General features: G+C 43.2%; 2 protein-coding genes across 5 annotated transcripts in view; one reads left to right on the plus strand and one right to left on the minus strand.

Annotated features, from left to right (window-relative positions):
* Positions 1 to 9,181: 9,181 nt before the first annotated feature.
* On the minus strand, positions 9,182 to 24,253 carry LZIC (leucine zipper and CTNNBIP1 domain containing). Its single transcript, XM_075550761.1, has 7 exons — positions 24,195 to 24,253; positions 17,266 to 17,374; positions 15,026 to 15,161; positions 13,993 to 14,091; positions 11,079 to 11,174; positions 10,824 to 10,905; positions 9,182 to 10,328 (listed from the first exon to the last, which is right to left on the minus strand). The coding sequence occupies exons 2-7, from the start codon at positions 17,364 to 17,366 to the stop codon at positions 10,270 to 10,272; spliced, it is 573 nt and encodes a 190-aa protein (XP_075406876.1). The 5' UTR covers positions 17,367 to 17,374; positions 24,195 to 24,253; the 3' UTR covers positions 9,182 to 10,269.
* Positions 24,254 to 24,302: 49 nt separating this feature from the next.
* Positions 24,303 to 25,395, plus strand: part of NMNAT1 (nicotinamide nucleotide adenylyltransferase 1) — a 44,228-nt gene continuing 43,135 nt past the window's right edge. The window contains exon 1 of one of the 4 annotated variants that reach the window (XM_075550736.1): positions 24,303 to 24,415. In XM_075550736.1, coding sequence (XP_075406851.1) covers positions 24,337 to 24,415 — 79 coding nt within the window. In that variant the 5' untranslated portion in view covers positions 24,303 to 24,336. The remainder of the gene's footprint in view (positions 24,416 to 25,395) is intronic. The other 3 variants (XM_075550738.1, XM_075550744.1, XM_075550752.1) reach the window with 3 other exon arrangements.

Genomic DNA, 25,395 nt, shown 5'->3' on the forward strand with positions numbered 1-25,395 from the left:
CCTGGGGCAAGGCAAGCAGAGTCTGCCCACAGGCAGCAAGCAGCAGGTGGGTCACCACCAGTCAGTAGCTCTGCAGCTTAGAGAAGCAGGCCCGGAGGGGATATCAAATGCAAACAATGCAAGGTGACAGGATCCACCAGCCTCTAGCTCAAGTGATGTGCAATGTACGCACAGGCAGCTTTGACCTGATGAATCCCACATGTTCCTATTGACCAGGTTGGCACAGTAAACTGAACTGTCGCATCGATGTAGTGAAGAAATGTGAAATTGTTCTGTACAGATTAGTAAAAAATGTACCCGTAAACCTGTGTCTGTCTGGTTTATTGTATAATCCAACCCTGAGGCTTTTATCTGCAGCTTAGAATGATATCTACTTCACATGAGTCCTCATTCTCCTTGGAGCAGAGGCTATTGTTAGGGTGTCACAAGTCCATTTCCAACTCATAAAACTCTCATGACAAAGTTTTCTAGGCTGAGATCTTTATGGGGCCGAACAACTTACATAAATGCTCTACTGATATTTCACTGACCGAACCAAGTTTCGTGGCCAAGCTCAAACCACTGGAGCAAGGAAGGACACTCTACCTAGAGGGAGGGAGGTGTGTTTGTTGCACAATGTGCTGGTTGTCCCCTGGGCTAGGAATTGGACCCCTAACCCCAAGATTGGTGATTCAAACCCACCAGATGCTCCTCAGGAGAAGGATGAGGCTGTCTGCTCCCGTAAAGATTACAGTCTAAAGAAAATTAATTAATTTTTTAAAGATTTACAGTTTCGGAAACTGTGAGGAGTGACTGCTCTATCCTATAAGGTCATGACGAGTGGGAATGGCCTGGGTCTGGGTCTGGATCTGGGTAGGTCCTGGGCCTGGACCTGGGCCAGTTCTGGGTCTGGGTCTGGGCGTGGGCCTGGTCTGGGTCGGGTTTGGGTAGGACATGAGCCAGTTCTGGGTCTGGGTCAGTGCTGTGTGAGCTCTTTAGTCTCAATTCTGAAATTCGCCTTCTGTCAAGGTCTTAATTCCGTGTCTCACATTGGACTTGTCAAGGTCTTAATTCCGTGTTTCACGTTGGGCTTGGCTTGAATTTGGGTTCACCTTCGGCTTTCATTCATTGATTCATGTAACTGCTCTGTCCTGAATAAGAAACGCCTCTTGCTGGTGACATGGATATTTATTTTTGCCGGGTTATACGGCTGAGGGGAAAGTTCATGTAACTTTGGGACCAGAAGGGGGAGCGGGGAGGAGTGGAAGTGAACTATTATTAGTTGAATCCAAGTGGAGGCAATTCACTTAAATAATCCAAAGGCTTTAGCAATATCTTCAGATAGACTTTAATGAGTAGTTAGACTGAAATAGCTCCGGGCTCCAAGAGGAAGAACAAACCTATTGAAGAAGGCCTCTCTTGGGAGATGAAGCTCCTGGCACAGAGCAGCATCAGCTTCCTCCTGCCCGCCAGCACAGTGCTCAGCATGGGGGCATTTCTGCTCATTGTACTAATTGGTGGCTAAGCTGGCAGGGAACAGAAACGGGTCCTTATTTCGCTAATAAGCAGAAAAGCTTTCTCAGGGCAGGGAAGGAGGAGGGAGTCCATCCTCCAGCAAGTACCCAGGTGACACTTGGGCCTTTACTAACCCTCGCTGACCAGACAAGTTCCAGTTGTTTCTTGTCAGAGTCCCAGGCCCGTTTGAAGCAGGTGCTGAAGGGGCTGCGGAGTTTGGGAAAGAGGAAAGGGGCTCTGCAGCTAATGAACCCCCTCCCCCCGCCTCGTGCAGATGGACAGGAGCAGAGGGTACCCAGTCCCACAAACCCACTCATCTGCGCTCATCGGTGCCGTCTTGGGCTTGTATGCGCTCTCATTGAGCACAGCTTCTATCGTGCTAGAAAATATAACAGGAAAAAGGAACTTACCTCCTGTCCATGAACGGAGCGGCACAGCGGTAGCTCTCTCAGTTGGGTTATGCCATGCGCCCCACCCGCCTCTATTGCAAATGTCTGGGCTGTAAGCACATGGAGGGTGCGCCCCCACCGCCCCTCCCCGCAGGTCAAAACGAGCGCAGTGCACCCACACTGTCTACTTTTCATAATCGTGTCCGGAAGATTGAGTTTAAGCCTAGATTTCCACCAAAGTGGAACTCTTTAGCTTTTTTTAGAACTACTTATGTTGCCATTTGAAAATACATTCATGATTATTTTTTATATTTATTAACAGTTCACCAAACATCCACATGAGTGTATAGAAGGCCAGTTGACAACGTGGACCAAAATGATGCACAAGACTGACAGAATTAAAACTGCAAAGGAAGCACTGCCACTTTCTTCCTGCTTAGGACACGCTAAAGAACTTAGCCATGCAAGTATTTCAACGAGATCGGCACCTTCCCAGTTGCACGAGAGAGAAAGTGAACTGATGAAATCTGACCATTCAGATAGAATATAAATAAATAAATGCCATTGCGATCAACTGAGATACAGCACGACAATTTCGGAGTGTAATGCGTGCTCTTTACAATGTGCAGATGTAATGTCAAAGCCTGAATAAAGGCCACCTAGCTAATGCTGATAGGGACACAGATAATACCTGTGTTGATTTAATGTTAGGTCTATTAGAAAGTTGTTACTGTAAAGTACACCTTCTTAGAGATGCAGCTGCACAGCTAAACCTATTAACTACATAAACAATTTTTAAAAAGAATTACATTAAAAAGTGAGAGTCCGGCATAAATATCAGTGCTCAGTAAGTCTCTGACGAAAGAAAAAATAACAACACAATCAGAGGAGGTGTTGGTTATAAACACCCCCAACTCCCACACATAGAATCCTGGTGGCATACTGCTTATGTATTGGGCTGTGATCTGTGAGTTTGGCGGTTTGAAACCACCAGCAGCTTCTTGGGAGACAGACTAACAGTTGTGGCAGTAAACGGACAGTCTCAGAAACTCACAGTGGGAGCTATGAGTAAACATGGACTCCATGGCAGTGAGTGGTGTTTTTGTTTGTTTTTCAAGGCAACAGGACCCAGGGTACACAATTTGCCTGGTCACAAAGTTAACTTGGTACCAGCAACCTCCCATTCAGGCTAAAGTAGCACTATACGGGCCAGAGGGGCCTTGTGGGAAGCAGTCATACCATTGGTCCAGGCCAGCTCCCAAGAGAAGCCCTGCACATGCCCGCGCCTTCGCCCACCTTCCTCAGTTTCCTTCTGCTCGCACACAATGAGGGGGCTTTTCTGCATTTTTCATTCTGAGAAAGGAAGATGGATCTTGTTACGCCTGTTCAAAACCCAAAACTCACTGCCATCGCGTCAATGCTGACTCAGTGAGCCCCACGGTTGCTTTCTGAGTCTGCTAACCTTTGACGGGAGTAGAAAGTCCAGGCTTTCTCCGGTGGAGCTGCCGGTGGTTTCAAACTGCTGACCAGCAGATGGCAGCCCAATGTGCAAACACATCGCCAGGGCTAGGCCTAGAGGCCTTCCTGTCTGCCGAGTTTTGGTCACAGGGTTTCCCGGCAGAGCAGCAAGGCAGTCTGAGTAGAAATGCTGAGATTTGGCCATGGGTGCCCCATAAGAACTCCTTTCCTGAGTAAATATGGAACAAATGACTTAAATAGACAGCTATCCGCTCAGAGCTTTGCAAAACATATCAGAAGTAGACTTTACCAAGACCTAGAATAAACCTGCTATAAAATTTGAGATGCTGTGGAGGGCAAATGTTTTGAAAATGATGAGGCAACGAATGTACAAATGTGCTTTACACAATGGATGGATGGATGGATTGTGATGAATTTTATGAGCCTCAACTAAAATGATTTAAAAACATTTTTAAATGCTGACAAAGTTCTTGCTTTGTTTTTAAAGAAGAAATAGTACAAGCACATTTTCTAAGATCATAGCTAAATCATAGGGTGATGACAACAGAATCTAATTTAAGCCAGGGATTTATTTGGACTAAAATTGCCTCTTTTGTTACCATTGAGGGTGACTGCCTCATTTTCAAACTTGCCTGATTTATGAGCATTGGAGACATAATGCCAGGCCTAAAGGAACATTATCTTTAATTCCCTCACATGTGACAAACACACCCCCACCCCATGCAGAAAAGAAAAAGCAAAAACTGAACCATGGTGCACCTACAATACAGGGGCCTGGTGGCACGCAGCCGCTGGCTGATGACGTGGTTCCTGCAGAGGTACCTGGAGCACAGGTGTGAGCGTTGAGTGTCCGTGTTGCTAAAACATGATTCAAAGCATGGTTTGGATTTTAGAACTTCCTGTGAAGATTTGGGTCTGGACCCTGATTTGTACACCACCTGCTCCTGGTGTCCTGTCATCCCAAACCTTCCTTAGCAAACCACAACTGAGTTAGTCACATAACATTCCTTATGTGATCTACTCTGGGCGCTCTACGCCTGTGGCTACGGTCTCATCTCCAGGGATTTCTCTGCTATGCTAATGGACAGGCAGAGTGGGAGATTAAGGCATCACCTCAGTAAAGGGTGTGAGCCAAGAGACACCCTTAGTTTCCTGGGGGCATCTGCTATTCCCCCTCAGTAGAGGGAGTGACTTAGACACCATCCTTTGTTTTCCTTGGCTGTATCACGGTGCCACCGTACAGTTTTAATACACATTGCTTCACCTCTCGTTCCTAACTGAGCTTTGGTCGAAGTAAGACCTGCTGTGACTTCTGGATCTTTTTGGCTGCTGGCTCTCCACCCTGCATTTGGCTTCCCTCTGCCTGACCTTTGGGTCTTGGACTGAATACCTACTACCCCGTGAGTCATTTCCTCAAAGTTCAGCGAGTTTCTGTGAGATGATGCAGCGACTGCAGAGCCCAGGGACGGGAGGAAATATACTTGAGGGAGGAGTGGGGAGGAAATGGAGCAGAAGAGCATCTTGGAAGAGTTGGACATTTGGGACATCATTAATCTCCAACTCCTGGGGACTAGTCTGGTACCAATTCTTTTAAAATAAATTATTACCATGGTACTGGCCGCACATGGGGTGGGGGTGGGGCATTAGAAAGAACAGCTTGTTGTAATATTACTATGACAAGTTAGCAGTAGTGAAATAAAGAAAAGGTATGTCCTGCAGAGACATTCTAGAATAAATAGACATAATTAGGCTAGGTTCTTAAACCATGCAATGAAACGATGACTTAGTTTTTGTGAGAACACTTCAAAAGTTTACGATCAGAGCTGCCAGAAGTTAGGGCAGAGGATCGTGGCTGATGCGTGATCTTGGAAACGGTCCTTGCTGGCATTACCTTAACTCAGGATTCTCAACCTGTGGGTGGTGACCCCTTTGAGGGGTAGAGTGACCCTTTCACAGGGGCCGCCCGATTCATCATAGTAGCAAAATTACAGTTATGAAGTAGCAACAAAAATAATTTTATGGTTGGGGGGGGGGTCACAACAGGAGGAACTGCATGAAAGGGTCGTGGCATGAGGAAGGTTGAGAACCACTGCCATAACTGAACAGAAAATAATTCGGGATTTTTTTTCTCCCCCCCCCTCGGGATTTGTTTTCAATTGCAGTTGCCTGCCTGGGGCTCTGAGGACTGAGGTCCTCTCAAAGGAAGAACAAGCTTTTAGGAAGCTTTCCATTGATAGCCTCAGCTTGAGCACCTTCCTGGCCCTCAGCCTGCACCCGCTGCTCACAGTTCCCCAGAGTGAAGGGCTAAACATTTTTTAACACTTTTATTGACATATGTATTTCACACATCATACAATTCAACAGCTTAAACATATTTCTGGGAGTTGTGCAACTAGCACCATAACCAATTTTAGGCGTTTTCTTCTTTCTTGTATTTGTTATTAGCTCCCACCTCCCCGCCATGGCTCACTCTTGAGGACACCATTGACTGCTTGTGTGAGGCCCTCTTAATGTTACTGCCTGGGGCCCTGTGCACAGCAGAAGGACACTGTCCAGGCCTGTGCCATCCCCACGTTTTATTTTCCCATTTATTAAGTGGGAGCTAATGTGTATATATATCATTCCCTAGTTCATTCACGTCAAACAGAGTTGCACAATTGCTACCACAATCCGTTTCCAAACATTCGTTTTCTTCCTGGACTCCTTGACACCGACTCCCTTTTTCTGAACCCCACCCTCATTACACCCCTCCCCACCCCGTCTGCCCTGAAACCCTTATTCCACTTGCTGCAGTCCCCACGGGTTCCTTATAATTCCGGGGTTCAGATACGGAAACACAGAAAAACGTACACCCCATTTCATGAGGGTGACCTTCATGACAAGACACCTCTTCAGCGCTGTTACAGCTAGTGTCAATCCATCTTACTGAGGACCTTCCTCGTGTGCTGCCCCTCCTCTACCGAGCACGATATCCTTTACCATTATAGTCTATTTTTCTCTCAGTGTAAACATAGGGGTTACAATAAAGGGATGGGGGGGGGGCGTTAGGATTGTTAGGCAGATAGGCAGTGATGGGATGTCCATTGACACATGCCCGGGAGAGCCAAGCATAGAACAAAAACCTAGGTTTTCCGACCGGTAGGCATGGATGGGCATTAAACCTGGATCAGCCCACCTGGGCCAGGTGATTGCAATTCAGCCAATGGGATCGACCTGGGGTTGTTCACCACGCCTCCCCCGGGAATCCTTGAAAAGGCAGGAACCGAGAGGGAGAGGGAGCTTTTTGGAGGAAAACTTGGGAGAGAGATCCTTGCGTGACCCCAAGCAGTCTCTGCCAGGCTGCATGGTCGAAAGGAATCCTATGGGTGCCGCATAAAACCTGAAGCTTCTTGTAACTCTCATAAAACTCACTTGGATCACCAGCCAGGCTTCGGTGTGAATTCTTTCTCATGCGGAGCCAAGGACCGAGGTGTGACTCTAGCCCGGAGAGAGAGACCTTACAGGATGTCAATAGGCCATATTTAAGGGACATAGTTGAGAGGCATTTTTTTTAACTGTCTTTTGAAACCTGATGAAAATATTCCTTTCCGCACTTCCTAAGATCCTCAGGCCTGGCCAGACTGCAAGGACCTATGTCTCGCAGCTTTATTCAGGGAGGTCTGAGGACATGCTGGCAGTTATCACTTACATATTACTGGAAAACACTTTGAGGAGTCAAAGGAGCAGTCTTTGGTCTTAGTAATTAATGAAATGAGAAGAAAAAAAAAACGGTTAAGATGGCGGTTGCAAGGCTCTAGGCAAATAGTTCAGTTTTTTTTTCCCGTAATAATCTCAAACTATCCATCATTTACTGTAATATCATTTTGATGATGGAGTGGCACAGTGTTTGTTGCTGAAGATGACTCCACAGCTGAGTGTCTTCCATAAATGGCCTAACAGAGTTAACAATCCACTTTTCCCAACTCTTACCTGGGAACAATTCCCTCATTCTATTGCTAAGTTTCTTCTGCCACCACCCACTTAAAATACCATTTTAACAACTCACTAGATTAACAATAAAACCCAATGCCAAAATAGGGTGTGGCTTTAAATGATGAGGTTCATTAAACACAGCCCATATGGATACTTGCTCATTGGAATTTATTTCTCCTTCAGCCCCAATTCTTAGAAACATGCAAGAATTCATTTCACTAAAATATTAGCCACATTTAAAAAGATATCAGCCTGACCTAAGAAGGTTGAAAAGTTCATTACTTTTAGTGTTACTTTAAAAACCTAGAAAATTAAATGTAAAAATATGAACAAGAAACATGTTTGCAAGTCATTTAATAAGTACAGTTGCATAGAATTAGCTTTCTCAATTATTTTTCTCAACAAAATGCCAAATTTGTAAAACAAAAGATGTCAGGTGGTCCTTAAGAAGAGTGGTCAATGATGGGTTAGTGCCAATGCGTTCAGGAAGAGAGAGCGCACAATCACAGGTCCTGTTATCCCCACTGAACAGATGAGGGAAATGAGGCTCAAAAAGATTAAGTAATCTACCAGAGGTCGCTCAGCTATGACTGGCAGTGTCTTGCCAGGCAGTTCTTATCTTTGTAAATGAAGATAATTTAAAATTGAGCATTACTTACAAAATGAATGCATTCATATGACTAATAAAAAAAAAAGTCACTGATGTCAGTCTTAGAGAAAAGCTAAGGGAACCCAAGATTAGGGACTATAGATTTATGCAGACCCCTTTCAAATACAAAATACTCATTTTCTCGGTCTATCACTGAGGGGAAAGGAGATCTACGGTTTAAAACAAACCCGAAAAATGCACAGCAGTTCTGCTCCTAAAGCCTTAGGTGCTCAGAAGAACTGGACTCAAACAAATACTGTGCAGGGACGCTCATAGCAGCGCTGCTCACAGAGGCCCAAAGTAGGAAACAACTCAAGTGCCCAAGTGGTGAGTGGATAAGCAAAATGTGCCGTATGCTTTGAATGTATCCACAGTCTCAAAAGGAATGGAGTCCTGATATAAGCTATATCATGGGCGAACTTTGAAAGAAGCTTGCACACGAAGACAAGTTGTGAGATTCCATTTATATGAAACATCTAGAGAGGTAAATTGCTAAAACAGAAAGCAAATTAGTGGTTACAAGATTAGTAGTTCCCAGAGGCTGGGGGGAAGGGGGAATGGGAAGTGACTGCTTCATGGGAAGTGACAGGGTTTCTTTTGTGATGAAAATATTTTGGAACTAGAGAGAGGGGGTGAATGCACAATACTGTGAATGTACTAACAATCACTGATCACTGAATTGTATATGGTAAATTATTCTATTTTGAATTTTACCTCAATTAAAAACCACACACAGAAAAATGAAATAATGATTAACCATAAAGCTCTAGATCTGGGGTGTCAAACTGGTGGCCAGTGGGCCGCATGTGGTCCCTGAGGTAATTTTTTGTGGCCCATGATACTCTGAAATAAAATGAAAATAGAAAAAAATTGTTATGAAAAAAATAGCACTTAGGGGAGATTGAGGCAATTCCATATACACGATTCCCTCGTTATATTTTATTTCAGAGCATCCTGGGCCACAAAAAATTACCTTGGGACCACATGCGACCTGCGGGCTGCCAGTGTGACACCCCTGCCCTAAATGAACGGCAGATAATCTTTTTCTTGGTTTATCTGAATTCCAATGTGTGTTTGACCATTTAAACTAATATAAAGAATTGCCCATTCAGATCTCCAAATAAGGCATTCATGTAGCAAAAGCTTTCTAATTTGTCCCAGTTGGCAGAGCACCTCGAAGAGTGTACAGTACACAAGAGGCTATAAAAATGTTTTTAATTTGTATAAAGTGCAAAGAAAAAGTATACTGAGGAAGAATATAAAATGGCCAGAGCCTAAGAAATCAGTTAACGTACATGCCTATACATAGCTCTATATATTTTAACATGCAGATACAAAAACATTCAGAAGAGAAACTTGTTTTTCTTCACAACTTTTGTGTTTCTCCAAAAGCTGAAGAGTAAATAGTAGCTTAGAAACACCGCCTCTGGGTTTCAGCAGGAGGTCACCGGCAGGGAGGGCCCCTAGCTGCCATTTCCTATCGCTTGCCTGGTGAGAGGACGCAGGAGGTTCAGTGACTTCAGGAGCCGCTCCACAGGGCTCCCATTGTTCCAAACTCCAAATGCTGAGACACAGGCTCCATTCAGAAGGAGAGCTCAGGGCTAGGGAAGGGGGCCTCGGTGTACTGTCAACATTTTGTTGGGATATCAGAGTTTCATACACACTGACTGGCATTAATACATGTTAACAATTGAAAAAACAAAACAGTTTAACAAAATAAAAACTGAATGAGCACTAAATTGAGAGTGAGGACTGGCCTTATCCTCAGCTCTGAGGTGATGTTGAACAAGTAATTTGTTCTTTGTGAGCCTCAGTTTCCTTGTTTGTACAGTGAAAAATGATGTCTAAGGTCACTTAGAAGTCTATAAAGTTCTACAGAGGAACACACATGCGGTCTATTGACCTTGCGACAGTAAAGTCGTCAGCAGAAGGGAACCTTTAGTTTACATCTTTTCATTTGCTTTCAGCCCTTGCCAACCAGCAGCCTAATAAGCTCAGGAAGAGAAACAGCATTTTCTGTTTCTCTCTTAAACAGACAAATCATAATGAACAAGGACTGGTGACTCCTTCTGTACCAACAAGGGCAGGGTACTCACAAAGGTAGCCTTGGACAAGACACAGCAATGAAGGGCATCAACTAAGCCACCAGCATATTTTCATGTCACGTCTTCACCAGTTATTATTGTAGTTCAAGAATCTCTTGACTCCTTTGCAAAGACTTAATGTCCTCAGAAGAAAAAGGTCATTCCCAAGAATGTGATCGTTGGCCCAAGATTCCACACCACATCAATTTTTTGTTTTTCCAACCTCAAAACTCGCCAAAGCAAGGACTTTGTCTCCAGAGCCTATGGACAAAAGACACATAATGAAGATATTTCAGTTGCATTTACTGTTGCAGGTAAAGTGAGAGCAATCTTTCACTTAAGTCTTAGATGTTGGGATAGAAAAAATAATCTGCTTCCACCAGTGCATCAACCTCTCATCTTCTACTGCCACCACAATTTCCTTCCTTCTGCACCAATAACCGTCACAGATGACTTGACTTATGGCTTAAAAATTCTTATTCCAATGGAAGGTATATAGAATACATAAAATGCTGGTTTATTTTTGAAGTTACATACAGCTGACAACTTGTTTATTAAAATTAGGCTTCATGACATTTAACTATTTTGAATTTTAAAAGTACGGGGAAATAACACCAATCAAATGAGTTTATAAAGAAAATCACTCTGGTTTTACTGCTAACCTCATGAAAAGGTCACTTATTCACCTCAATGCAGCTGCCCTTGAACCCTGGCCAGCAAGCCACGTCCAGCTTTCAGAGAAACGAAGGGACTCACCAAGGTCTGTAGAAACTTTCTCAAACTGGCTGAGGAGGGCGCCTGCATTTGCTGACAAGAAGGCTTCGTCATCTGCAGTCAGCTGAACAAAGCAAAACATATTCCAGTCGAGGGCGTCGAAATTTTACTAGTGGCTCTAAGAGCTGCAGTTAAGAGGGGCTCAGGGCCATAGACTGGACCACAGATCAAATAGTTCGGCACCAAATACGTCACAATTTTCCTTTATACCCAATTTGCTAAATAAACTACTGGTACCTTCTCTCCAAGTTTCCTGAGAGCTGTTAGGATCTCCACTTTCTGTTGCGTGTGCAGGTCTCTTTCCAGCTTCCCCACCATCAGGTCTCGATCCATCTAAAGTGGGTGAATGCACAGCACACAGTATTGATGGGAAACAATGTTCTTCGCATGAAAAAAGCTTTTGAGACCTACTTCTAGAAATAGATAAAACAAGTCTTCTAGTGATTCATACTACAGGAAAGTATAGAGATAATGGTTGGCAAATATGACAGAAATGGTCTCTTACAAGTTCTATTAACCATCAAATGCTAACTGTATGACCGGATCAATGCCAGGCCGCCTTCTAGCAGCAAGTGACCTTGAATCTCCCCCACCCGGGCAGAGCTGACCAGAGCTGGCTGAAACACCTAGCAGCAAGTGGCCTTGACTCTCCCACACACACCTGCGGAGCTGACCAGAGCTGGCTATGTAACCTGTCAGCAGTTTTGCAAGTTTTTTTTTCTTTCTTTTACGCATGGTCTGTTTTGTTCATGGCCCGTTTGGCTCAGTGCCCGCTTTGTTCTCCGTCCACCACTCTGCACCCAGCACGAATATACCCGGAACCAGGAAGACACCTTACATTCCAAAAACCGGGACGTACCTGTATCTCCCAATCCCTGACTACTTTACCTTATATGGACTCAACACAGCTCAGCCACATGTTCTCTGGCCATATAAGCACCACCCCTGTATCCTGGGGCACAACTCCCCCGGCCCAGACACTGTGGACCGTGGCACTTCGCCCAGGCTGGGTTTTTCTCCCCAATAAAGCCTGTTTGCTCTAATTCGACTGATTTGGTCTCTGGCGCCTCTCAACTACCTTACACTAACCATAATCATTATAGGTAGTCTCAATTTGCAACATATTTGAGTTATGACAGACTGTACTTATGTCTGTATTTTGTTTCATTTCAAACATCTTTTATATGTTATTAATTAATACAAGGGGCTTACAAATTCATGGAATCATTCCATTACCTTTCAATTCCATTTCCCCCTCATATGTACTACATAAAATAATACTGCAGCATATAAAAGGACCACACAGAAAACTCACTAATTTGATGACTAGAAATGGCATATCCGATTTCAAGAATAATCCAAATGATCCAGAACCTTCCACAAGTGGTGTTATTATGGCAAATGACAAACACCAGTGTCATCCATTTTTTCAAGGTGTATATTTTAATGTTTACATGTATGTATGAAAATAGGAGTTTTCAAAAATCTTGTAGAAAAGTTCCATTATCTTTTCATTCCATTTTTTGAAACCTTCTTATATGTCTATAAATATATGTTTACAACTGCCAAAGACAATCAATTTATAAAAACACGAAAAAAAATAGTAAAAAGCAATAGTGAAAAGAACCACCCCCCAAGCCCCCAACAGAAAACAAAGACACACATACTGACTTGTGATGGGGTCATTAGAACACTGTCCCTCCTTTGTGAGGGACTAACTGCATTTTCGTTACATACCCTACGGAAGAATTTGTAGTTCAGCAGCCTCCTTTGGAAAGGAGATATCTGCTAGGAAGTCATTTCACTACACTGAAGGGTGGTCTGTAGCTTGAATGGACAACTGATAATAGATCTTCTGGAATGTCCGTTATATATCCCAACCACCAGAAACACTGCAAATGTATAGTATGCATTGTTACGATTGTTTCAAGTGCATTCCCACTCACAACCAGCCTAAAGGACCGAGAAGAACTGTCCCATAGAGTTTCCATAGAGTAAACTGCCATACCTTTCTCCCATGAAGGGCTGCGGGTGGACTCAAACCTCTGACCTTTTAGTCTAACCACTGTCCCATCAAGCCTCCTAAGGCAGTGGTTCTCAACCTGTGGGTTGGGACCCTTGGGGATCGAATGACCCTTTCATAGGGGTCACTTTAAGACCATCAGAAAACACATATTTCCGATAGTCTTAGGAACCTAAACTCTGCTCCTCTATCCGTCTCTAGGCGGGTCCACCCACAGGCAGATACACCACATATGAGTAGACTGTTACCCATGCTACGCCATGCTTCAAGACAAAATTTCATTTATTAGTCATTAGAAATATTTCACAGCGTATAATCACATTGTTTTTGTGATGAATCACTGTTCTTTCATTATGTTCACTTTTTAATAATTAAAATACATCCTGCATATCAGATGTTTACATTATGATTCATAACAGTAGCGCAATTAAAGTTATGGAGTAGCAATGAAAGTAATGTTATGGTTGGGGGTCACCACAACATGAGGAACTGTGTTAAACGGTTGTGGCATTAGGAAGGTTGAGAACCACTGCTCTAAGGGTTTTGTATGTACTAATTCATAATCCCCATGACAGCTCTAAGAGGAAGGGAATATCCCTATTCCCATCTGACAGATGGAGAAGCTGAGGCACAAAGAGGTAGCCCAGGGGCACACATCTTTAGTGGGGCAGAGTTTCTAATCTAGTGAGTCTTACCTAAGCCCATGCTCTGAACCACTCTGCTACTGACCTACCCATGATTGTAAATAATGTCATGTCTCAGTAATACTCAAGGCTATAAACAGACTTCTTTATCTACCAGGTCTTTAAAGGTCTTGGAGATTCCTAACAGAGATGTGACAAACCACGAAGCAATCCTGCTAATGAATTCCAAAATGGTATTTAAACTTGGGGTTCCAAAAGCTAAGGTTAACAAAGCTCTAAAGGTGGAGTCCAGTTGAAGCAGTGAGTAAAACTTAAACCTGCCATAGGCTGCTTTCCCGTCTGTGTTCCTTTTCAACTACAAAACCCCAAAGGACCAACTGTGTCAGAAACTGTGAGTTGCTGCTCTCGGAACACCATTCTGAAGAAACTCTCAGGCTGGGAGAAGAAACAAACACAGCCATTAGATCGATGAAAGAAACCTTACCTCTGCTAACCTTGTCCGAAGCTGGCCTGGTTGCTTCTTTGCAAACAGTCTGATGACCTCTGGCGTTTTAAAGGCCTGGCTGATAGCTGCCTGAATAGCCTAGAAACAGAGGAAGGCAAAACCAACCACAATATTCCAAGGCATTGCATTGGGTATTGCAATAATAATGTAGCAGTTAGATTTTATGTCGATTTACACCAGTGTAGCAGTGGAGCCTAACCCGGCAATCAGGTCACAGCCTGAAGATGCCTCCTGGTAAGTGTGGCCTTTTTATAAGAGTAACACTGGGCTCCCCCAAACCCCCTCTCTATTTCTCCACCTTCCTTTTGCCAGGCCTCTGCCTGCTTCCAGAGGCAGCCCCATGTGGGATGCCTGATTCTAAGGACTGTAGTCCTTCCACAGATTTGGATACGTGCAATTCTGCACCCAGCGGTCTGTGAGTTCCCTACTTCCCACTTCACCTTTCTGCATCCTGGGCCTGCAGCTACGTGAGGGAGAAGAGGCCTCTGGCTAGCATTACATTCATGGACTTAACTTGGACTGGACTGGGAAGCCTTCTTGATATAAGATTACTTCTTGATATAAAGCTCTGTCTTATGAGTATTACTGATTTTGTTTCTTTAGACAATCCAGCCTAACACAATTACTTAGGGAGTATAAATATAAAATATTCCAATGAATTTACTGCATATTACAGTAATAGGGAGAAGAAATATGGAATAAACCATTAAAGAGACCATTTTATATACTCAGTCATTGATGAGTCATCTTGTAGCATCAAACACAGTTATTTTCCCATTTGCCATGTCTGTCCTTATTACTCAAGCTTTATTACTAAAGCCAAATAAAGCCTTATTAATAAGGCCAAATACCTAACTAAATGAAAATCTGAATCACATTCACTGTTGTACATATAAGCAGACACTCATCTAGAAATTCTACAGGGTACATTTCCTACCTTAACTAGACTTATAAAAAACAGAAAGAAAATAATAAACCAACTCTGTCATCAGTGGAGGGAGATCCTACTTACCAGTTGCATTCCACTGAGTTCATCGACCAAAGTCATATTTCCAGACATGATTTTCTTCAGTGAATCATTAAATTCACTCAGCTGCTCCAGGGTTTCCTTTTTAGTTTCTTCATATTCCTCTGCATCAAGTTCCTCTCTAGTACACATTGATCATCATTAAAAGCAAAAACAATGCCAAGTGAAAAAGGCGATCTTAGTGTTCAACACAAAAATTACACAAATATAGATTAAAAATATATATCGTGGGGAAGAGGCTGGATCAAAATGCCAATGATGGATGTGTTGCTGCAATGTGGTCACTTTGACAATAAAATGTTCTTGTTTTACCCAAACAAAGCACATTTAACAAATTTCCTGTAAGAAGTCTATGGATTATGATGTAATGTTCAGAAAGCCTCCTACCTAGGCCTCCTGCTAAGTTGCAGATAAGGAGGTGGTGGTTTTTGTTATCTCTTTTTCAGTTACTTCAGACACATGCACAGTGGGATCAGACACAGATCCCATGCGATTTGTGAGAACAGAACAAGGGCACGCTGCATGACTGAAACTCAGGAAAAGTGCACAAAAGGGGTGCATCCTCTCCCTAGGTTTCTTCGATCTGTGTGCTGTGCGGATCATCAGAGAAGCTGCATCCTATGAAGTAGAAGTGACATCGGGATTGGAGGAAGATTTGTTAACAACTTGTGCTGCGCAGATGGTATAACCTTGCTGCTGCAAGCATGGACTTGAAGAATTTGCTGATGAAGATCAAGGATTGCAGCCTTTGGTGTAGATGACAACACTCAATGTAAAGAAAAAAAAACTCTCACAACCAGACCAATAAGCAACATCATGATATATGGAAAGAGATGGAAGTTGTCAAGGAGTTTGTCTTGCTTGGATCCACAATCAACGCTCATGGAAGCATTAATCAAGAGATTGGACAACACATTGCATTGGGTAACTCCTCCACACGGCCTCTTTATAGTGTTGAGCAGCAAGGACGTCACTTGGAGAACTAAGGTGTGCCTTTCCCTAGCCATGGCATCTTCAATTCCCCCATATGCATGTGAAAGGTGGACGGTGAATAAGGAAGACCAAAAAGAATCAAAATAGTTGAACTATGGCACAGGAGAATATTGAAAGTACCATGGACTGCCAAAAGAACCCAGAGGTGTGTCTTGGAAGTAGGGCCAGAGTGCTCCTTAGGGGCAAGGATGGAGAGCCTTGTTCCATGTACTTTCGACACATTATCAGGCGAGCAGTCCCTGGAGGAAGACATCGCGCTTGGTAAAGGACAGCAGAGGGCAGAGTGAAAGAGGAAGGCCCTCAACAAGCTGGGCTGACATGGCGGCTGCAACAACGGGCTCAGACGCAGGGACCATTGTGAGGAGGGCACAGGACCGGGCAGGGTTTCCTTCTGTTGTGCACAAGGTTGCGATGGGTTGGAACTGACCCAATGGCACCTAATGACAACATTAACAACACATCACCAGGGCTCTCTTCCTAGTCGAAGTCTGGAAGCTCCGCTGATAGAGAGCAGGTGCAATTGGCCAGGAGTCAAACCGGCTTCCCAGCATGGAGGGGAGAAGCCCACCACAAAACTACCAGTGCCCTCCTCGCCTTCCGGCGGATGAGAGTGTCTCTGCCCTAGAGGGCCGCGGTGACGCTGTTAAATGAGATATGGAGAGGTGCTTGGCGTATCATAGGTGCTTGATAAATAACTGTTATTATCATTCTTAATAGAAATAGCTTGTATACCTTAAAACATAGCAGCAAAACAGGACTTACATAGGTGGGACATTCTAATTAGTCTAATGAGCCATTTATTAAACATTCACTACACACAGCAGAGGTTACCACTTATTGAGCACCTATTTTGGAGCTAAACATTGCCCCTGAATTTGTAATATTTAAGGCTGTGTAAAACTTCAATGGCCATGCTTATTTGAGCAAATAAGGCTGAAAACAGAAGTTCAAGTTGATATCAAGCAGGGCTGCTCTATGCACCAAAGACCAGGTAGACATTAAGAGTAAGTGCATTGCTCAAGTTCACATATGCAATGTGAATGGGAAGACTTTCACACCCCAGCCCTTTTCACGCCAAAGCTTCTAGGGAGCTTCTTTTACCACCCGAGCACTGGGAAAGTCAACACAGAGGAACCAAAATCATTCCTGGACCCGTGTCCACAGAGGTTTATCATTAATCTCATGGCAGAAAGTGTCATTTACAGTTGAACAACAAGCAATGACATGATTACCTGCATTCCTCTAGATCTTGTAACTGCTGCATTAGTCGATCCAACTGTTCTTCTAAGTTCTGCTTTAGTTTGCTTGTCTCTGTCTTTCCTCTGGAAGCCATTTTAATTTCTATGGAGAATAATAAACCCACTTACATACAGTACATCATATTTGATTACTTGGAGCAATTAAATGTATCAGTGCGGGAACTGATCACAATGATATACATATAACCCCCTCCCAGGGGACGGAAAACAGAAAAGGGGTGAAGGGAGATATCGGACAGTGTAACACATGAAAAAAATTTATAAATTATCAAGGGTTCATGAGGGAGGGAGATTGAGGGAGGGAGGGGGAAATGAGGAGCTGATACCAAGGGCTCAAGTAGAAAGAAAATGTTTTGAGAATGATGATGGCAACAAATGTGCCACACAATGGATGGATGTATGGATTGTGATAAAGAGTTGTAAGAGCCCTCAATAAAATGATTTTAAAATATCATAAAATAAATGTACCAGTGCTATTTAAGTAGGCTATATTATTTTCGAGCTTCAGATGTGAGACATTTACATAAAGAAAATCTCAACTTAGATAAAAGTTAAATAAATATAATAATTTACCATAAATGTTTCTGATAATATTCTTAAATTAATTTAATAAATTAATTGAAAGCTTAACTCTTCACTATGGGCCTATCTTAAACAAATATGATACATGAAAATGCAGATTTATAAGAAACAGATTGGGTGTGAGTTTAGAAAAAGACTTACAGTATTATGATTATTTTAAAAAACAAGTACTAGTCATTTAATAAGCACAGGAGAGACCAGTCCCTGAAGAAGGAGAACGTGTCTGGTAAAATGAGGGGAGAGTGAAAAATAGGAAGGGCCTCAACAGCAGGGTGACCTGTGGCTGCAACAATGAGCTCCCTCCAGCACAGGAACAACTGAGGCCGGTGCAGCACCAAGCAGCGCTTCAATATGCGCTGTACGAAGTTGCTAATGAGTCGGAACTGACTCAATACCACCAAACAACCACAATATACTTCCACAAACTGCAGACCCCTCAACAAGCAGCATCCAGATCAAGAAAAGGAGCACTCCAGGATTCAAAACATTCCTGTTTTCATATGCATTTATCAAATGTTTTGTGAGAATGAACACATTCTTTACAAATATTTATTTTCTTCGAAACTGTGCCCTTTTAAAAAACTGGATTACCTTTCGTTCATTTATGTAACTTGGTGGTATAAAACCTTTGTAATTCTGCTATAAATGTTACCTCCTATGTCCTGACTTACTAGAGACATTATTATTATTTTAAAATTAGTTTTATTGAGCTATAATTAACACATCATACAATTCAATAGTTCAAGCGTATTACGGGTTGTGCAATCATTACCACAATCAATTCTGGAACACTTTCTTCCTTCTTGTATTCATGACCATTGCCTCCCCATTTCCCCCACCCTCCCCTTCCGTGCTCTGACGGAATTATTATTTCAGCTCCTGCCTTCGGAAGTCCACGGCATCCTGGCTTCCGGACACAGCGAAACATAAGAACAAAGACAAGCAATCACAGAAGGTTCGAGCCACAACATAACGATCATATAAACCAGAGAAAGACTTGAATCTAAGAAAAATCAGGATATTAAAAATTTAGGATAAATTGAAAGTGGGTCCATCCAGTGGTGTGAGTGGTGATACTGGGAGGGTGGAGGGAAGATGGGTTTGAAGTGTGGAACCGATTACAAGGATCTACGTATGATCTCCTCCCTGGGGGACGGATGGCAGAGGAGTGGGTGAAGGGAGATGTCGGGCGGTGCAAGATACGACAAAATAATAATTTGTAAATTATCAAAGGTTCATGGGGAGGGGATAATGGGGAGGGAGGGGGAAAATGAGGAGCTGGTGCCAGGGGCTTGGGTGGAAAGCAAATGTTCTGAGAATGATGAAGGCAATAAATGTACAAATGTGCTTTGCACAATTGATGTATGGATGGATTGTGATGAGTTGTATGAGGCCCTAATAAAACAATAAAAGAAAAAAGTGGATCCAAGTGGAGATCTAATAACAAGTGTTACATTCTAGCTAGTACAGTTCTAAGAACCACTTTACAATGCTCCAACGTGTTATTTTTAATGGCCTACCTTTCTCTTCTTCTAAGTCCAGTTTTGTGTCCCATGAAGGCAGACCTTACTCATGCTAAGAATTGTAAAAATATATTTCTTTGTATTCTAATACCTTTAGACATTTTTTTTACATTTAGCTCTTTAAGCTATCTACAAAATATTTTGTATGGTTTTGTGAAGTAGGAGTCTAATTTTTTTGAATGGCTGACCAATTATCCTGACACTATCTACCAAATAATCCATCCTTCATGAATTAATCTAGCAAATCATCTTTCTTTTAAGCCAGATTTTCAGACTCACAACTATTTCATTGACCATATTCTGATCTTAACACGTTACCTCACTATTCTGAATTATTATAACTTTATGGCCAATGTGTCTTGATAACTGATAAATACTTTAATTCTCTTTTTGCAGTAACATATACATTAACATTTACTATTCTAACCCCTTTTGAACACAGGACTCATGACCTTAGGTACATTCACAATGTTGTGTAACTATCACTAGTGTCTCCATATCTTTAGCACCCTAAACAGAACATAGTTTTAAAAGTTCAAGGAAAACTCCATTATCTTTTCATTCTATTTCCCACAAGCTTTTTGAAGCCCCCCAATATTATTTGTTATTATTGGGAATGAGTCTCTTTGTTATTACAATTTCTAGTTGATTATTGTGGATGTGGAGAAAATCTACTGACTGGTGTGTTAAGACTGTATCCATCTACCTTGACATTTTCGTGGCATTTCAGTCTTTCCATTTATAATAAAAATTAAATGCAAATTTCTTCTAGAAAATAAATATTGGATTAATATTTGGTATAAACATTTGTGAAAACTAAAACCCTAGGGTAATTTATAAAAAGCATTTTATATTATTTTCCTACACAGTAAGAAATCATTACTAGATGATTTTACATGATTTGAAAAGAGATGAAAAAGCTTCTATACACTCTATTCACAACAGAATGAAACTAACCCCAAATTTTGTTTTTACTACCCCTTTTAATTAGCTTAAATCATCAATAATAGTAATGCCATGCTATATAACTACAAGCAAGCTCCTAAAGTGTAAGTTATTATGCTGCATTTTGTATATAAAAGGTTAGTGGGCTCCTCCTGGAAATTCACATTTAAGTTTTTATTCTCTATCAGTTGAATTTTCAAGTAAGAGTCAAAGCAAACTCAAAATGAAAATGCAAGTGTCTTTTCAGGCTTAACTTCACACAGTCCAACCACACTGCAGCTACTTGCCATTTCACACCCAGCCATACATTTTTATCCTTCTCTTTAAAAAAAAATCATTTATTGGGGGCTCCTACAATTCTTATCACAATCCATACATAGATTCATTGTGTCAAGAACATATGTACATTTGTTGCCATCATCATTCTCAAAACATTTGCCTTCCACTTGAGCCCTTAATATCTGCTGCTCATTTCCTCCTTCCTTCCCTACTCCCTGCCACCCCGTGAACCCTTCATCATTCATATATTATTATTTTGTCATATATTACACTGTCTGAGGTCTCCCCCTTCCCTCTTCTCTGCTGTCCCTCCCCCAGGGAGGAGGCTATATGTACATTCCTGTAATCAGTTCCCGCTTTCTACTCCACATTCTCCCCACCTTTTCTTTTTTTTTTTTTTAAATCCTTCTCTTTTGAGCCTGTATTTTTCTACTTATCAAGCTCAGGTTATATAGTCTTTGAAAGTTAGCTCAGTGTAACCTTCTCCAGATACTTTCCTTGATTCACTCCCAATCACTAGGATGGGAGTTATTTACACCTCAGCCTTTAGCACAATGTTAGGTATGCAAACCTATTGATGTCTATCTAGTCTATTCCAATTCATCTCACTACAGGTCCAAACTTTAAAAAAAAAAAAGTTACTGCCCTCAAATCAATTCCAATTCACAAGGACCCTATAGGTCAGAGCAGAACTGCCCCTGTCAGTTTTTTGAGACTGTTAACTCTTCGTGAGAATAGAAAGCCTCATCTTTCTTCCATGGAGCAGCCAGTGGTTTTGAACTGCTAACCTGTTGTCTAACGTATAACCCACTGCATCACCAGGGCCCTTTATTCCACCTCATAACAACCATATAGGTCAGAGCAGACCTATTAGCAGCTGAGACCCTAACCACTGTGCCACCAAGGATCCTTAAAGCGGGGTAGATGGATACATAGTGAGAAATGCTCCTTCCTTCTCAATTTTCTTTTGTCTACATTTTTTTTCTGTATTTAGCATTCATTTCTGCCTTGAATTATATGTGGATTTCCTTTGCACATTAAAAAAATTATTTTATTAGGGGCACATACAACTCTTATCACAATCCATAATACATCAATTGTGTAAAGCCCATTTGTACATTCATTGCTCTCATCATTCTCAAAACATTTGCTCTCCACTTAAGCCCTTGGCATCAGCTCATTCCCCCCCTCCCTCCCTCATCCACCCTTGAAAATTTATGTTATCATTTTTTCATATCTTACACTGTCCGACATCTGCCTTCACCCACTCTTCTGTTGTCCGTCCCCCAGGGAGGAAGTTACATGTAGATCCTTGTAATCGGTTCCCCCTCTCCACCCCACCCACCATCCACCCTCCCGGCATCGCCACCCTCACCACTGGTCCTGAAGGGATCATCCACCCTGGATTCCCTGTTTCCAGTTCCTTTCTGTACCAGTGTACATCCCCTGGTCTAGCCAGATTTGTAAGGTAGAATTGGGATCATGATAGTGGGGCGGGGTGTGTGTGTGGAAGCATTTAAGAACTAGAGGACAGCTGTATGTTTCATCGTTGCTATCCTGCACCCTGACTGGCTCGTCTCCAATTGCCTACTGATGGGCTTTGGGTCACCACTCTGCACTCCCCCTCATTCACAATGATACGATTTTTTTGGTTCTGATTGATGCTTGATACCTGATCCCTTTGACAACTCGTGATCACACAGGCTGATGTGCTTCTTCCATGTGGGCTTTGTTGCTTCTGAGCTAGATGGCCACGTGTTTACCTTCAAGCCTTTAAGACTCCAGGTGCTATCTCTTTTGATAGCCGGGCACCATTAGCTTCTTCACCACATCTGCTTATGCACCCGCTTTGTCTTTAGTGATTGTCAGGAAGATGAGCATTATGGAATGCCAGTGTCATAGAACAAAGTATCCTTGAATTGAGGGAGTACTTGAGTGGAGGCCCAATATCCATCTGCTACCTTAATACTAAACCTATACATATATGCACATAGATCTATTTCCACATCCTCATATATATATTTACGTATGTACATGCCTTTATATAGACCTCTATGTATGCCCTTTGCCTCCTAGCTCTTTCCTCTATTTCCTTTTACTTTCCTCTTGTCTACTATCATGTTCAGCCTTCATTTGGGTTTCAGTAATTCCTCTTGGTTTCATTACACTTGGTCACGCCCTACCAGGCCTCCTAGCTTTTTTTTTTTTAACATGTTGCTTTTTCTCTTTTCCATTCTGTAAACTCTTGAGAGCTGAAAAGGTGTCTGATTCGCTTAGCCTCCTCAGCCTCTACTACAGAATAACACCCCAAGATCAAACCCACTGCCATCTAGTTGATTCTGACCCATAGTCACCCTACATAGGGCCTCTGAGGCTGTAAACCTTTACAGGAGCAAAGTCTTATCTTTATCTCTCAGAGTGGCTGGTGGGTTTGAACCTATGATCTTGCCCTTTTAACAGTCCAGTGCTTACTGCCCACAGTGCCACCAGGGCTCCTTTAATGCAGAACACATAGACATTTGATAATTGGGTGTGAAGTACATAAAGGCTCAATGTATTTTAAGGGATTAACACTGTTCTCAACATTTTCTGGGAAGATGGGAGCGCTGAAAATGCCACAACCTGGAGCTGTAGTAGTTGAGATTTATCGAGACAAACTCGCCGGCACCACCTAGTACTCAACAGAGGTGGTGCACCTACTCCCCAAACTGCAGGAACAGCTCACACTGTAATCTGTACTCATTCATGCTCCCCTGCTTTTTAGTACTCCTAATTGTGCACAGTACTGACTAATCTCAAACTGCGTGAACCTTCAATTCTAGTAGTTCGAAGGGTTATAAATTTGAGGGGGGTAAACAACGTTCAGTATCATGATAACAAGAAGCTCAAAGTTCAAAGCCGGGGGCAGAGATATCTGGCGAAAGGGAAAGCATTAACAGGTAATTTTGTTTGTCAAACACAACCTTGGATGTCCAGAGCTTCCGCTCGAGCTGCCTGGAATCCTGAAATGGAAACACCCCTCTCCCCAAGAGACCCACGGGGCCGGGAGTTACTATTCCTGTAATAAATGTAACCGAACGTTTGATGCGGTAATTGTCAAATGAGAACTTTACTCGCTTAAAATAAATACATAAAACTTTAAAAGTATATGAAAAATCTCTCCCTCGACGGTGTCCTCTGGCAGTCTGATGTTTTTCCTGGTGAACCCGAGGGGCACTGAGGAAACCTCGGCGCCCCGTGCGCCTTCAGGGCAGTGGTCAAATCTAGAGGCGAAAACGTCAAGGGCGGCCTGCACACTGTGCCAGGCTTCGGACTAACAGCTCCAGCACGACCGACCGCCCGCCCGCGCGCCCATCTCCCTAGGGAAGTGAAGCTCCCGCAGTGCCATCCCGCCGCGGCTCGGATCCGCAAGGCCCCCGTGGCCGTCAGCCACTGCCGTGAGCCCGTGTCCTTCAAGACTCTTTCCGATCCTCACGGAACAATTCCCGGACAACCTCCTCAGGGCCCCGGGGTCCTCGCTACACGGACCCCTGCCCCTTGGTCCCAGAATCTGGAGCCAGGGGCCCCGCCTACCTGAGGGCCCGAATCCCGCGGACGCATGCGGGAGAAGCACTTCCGTCGGAGGCAGGCGCTTCCGGCCGCCCCAGCCAATGAGAGTACGGGCGACGGTGTAAGCACTTCCGCCGGATGCAGGCGCTTCCGGGAGCCCGAGCCAATGAGAGTGCGGGAGAAGGTGTTCCTGTGCCGGCGTCCGGATTCCTGGTCGTCTCTGGGAGGACTCGGTCCATTTGGAGGTGAGGGCTTGTTAAGCACTGTTTTTTATCTGAAGCGCTGAAGAAACCAGGTTCCTCGGGCAATCATCCCTGGATTTCTGTTTTGTCATAGGTGTTGGGCAGTCCATGATGGCGACGGTCTTTGAGGGCCCCTAGGCAAAGTCATACCCAAGTGTTAGCTCTTGCCTTTTAATTATTTTTGGTCTCTGTGGAACTCAAAGCCTCGGTAAACATCGTTCTGGCCTTGGGAACGATTTATTGTGTATTTATTAGGTGCCATCGAGTCGGTTCCGACCCATAGCAATCCTCTGCACAACAACGAAACAGTGCAGAATCCCGCGCCATCCTCACAATTACGCCTATGCCCGAGCCTTGTTGAAGCCACAGTTTCCATTCATCTCGTTGAGGGGCTTCCTTTTTTTTTTTTTTTTTACGCTGCCCCTTCACTTTATTTAGCATAATGTCCTTCTCCAGGGGCTGGTCTCTCCTGACTATGTCCGAAGGATGGAAGGTGAAGTCTGGCCATCCTTGCCTCTGGCTGTACTTCTTCCAAGACGATCGTTCTGGCCTGTTAGCAATGCGTGGTACTTTCGATTGCTCTCCAGCAGCACATCTCAAACGCATCAATTCTTCTTCAGTCTTGTTTATGCAGTGTCCAACTTTCACATGCATAGGAGGCCACTGAGAGTACCCTGGCTTGGCTAAGCACACCTAGTCCTCAAAGTAACATCTTTGCCCTTCAGTACTCAAAATAGACCTATTTTGTGCAGCAGATTTACTCAGTGCAACACGACTCTTGATGACTGCTGTTTCCATGAGCATTGATGTGACAGAGTTCTCCAAAACCTAGAATCCCTTTCAGAGGCTCTTTGAAGCTGTCACCCCTGAGGCTTATTCTGAGGAAGGGGGATGCCCTTCATTCTGAACCACTTCTCCTTTCTCCTAAATCTCTTTCCAGAAGTACAAATAACCATATCCACTTTCCCAGAGAAGTGATGAAA

Source organism: Tenrec ecaudatus, chromosome 1 (assembly GCF_050624435.1).
Source record: "Tenrec ecaudatus isolate mTenEca1 chromosome 1, mTenEca1.hap1, whole genome shotgun sequence".
NCBI lineage: Eukaryota > Metazoa > Chordata > Mammalia > Afrosoricida > Tenrecidae > Tenrec > Tenrec ecaudatus.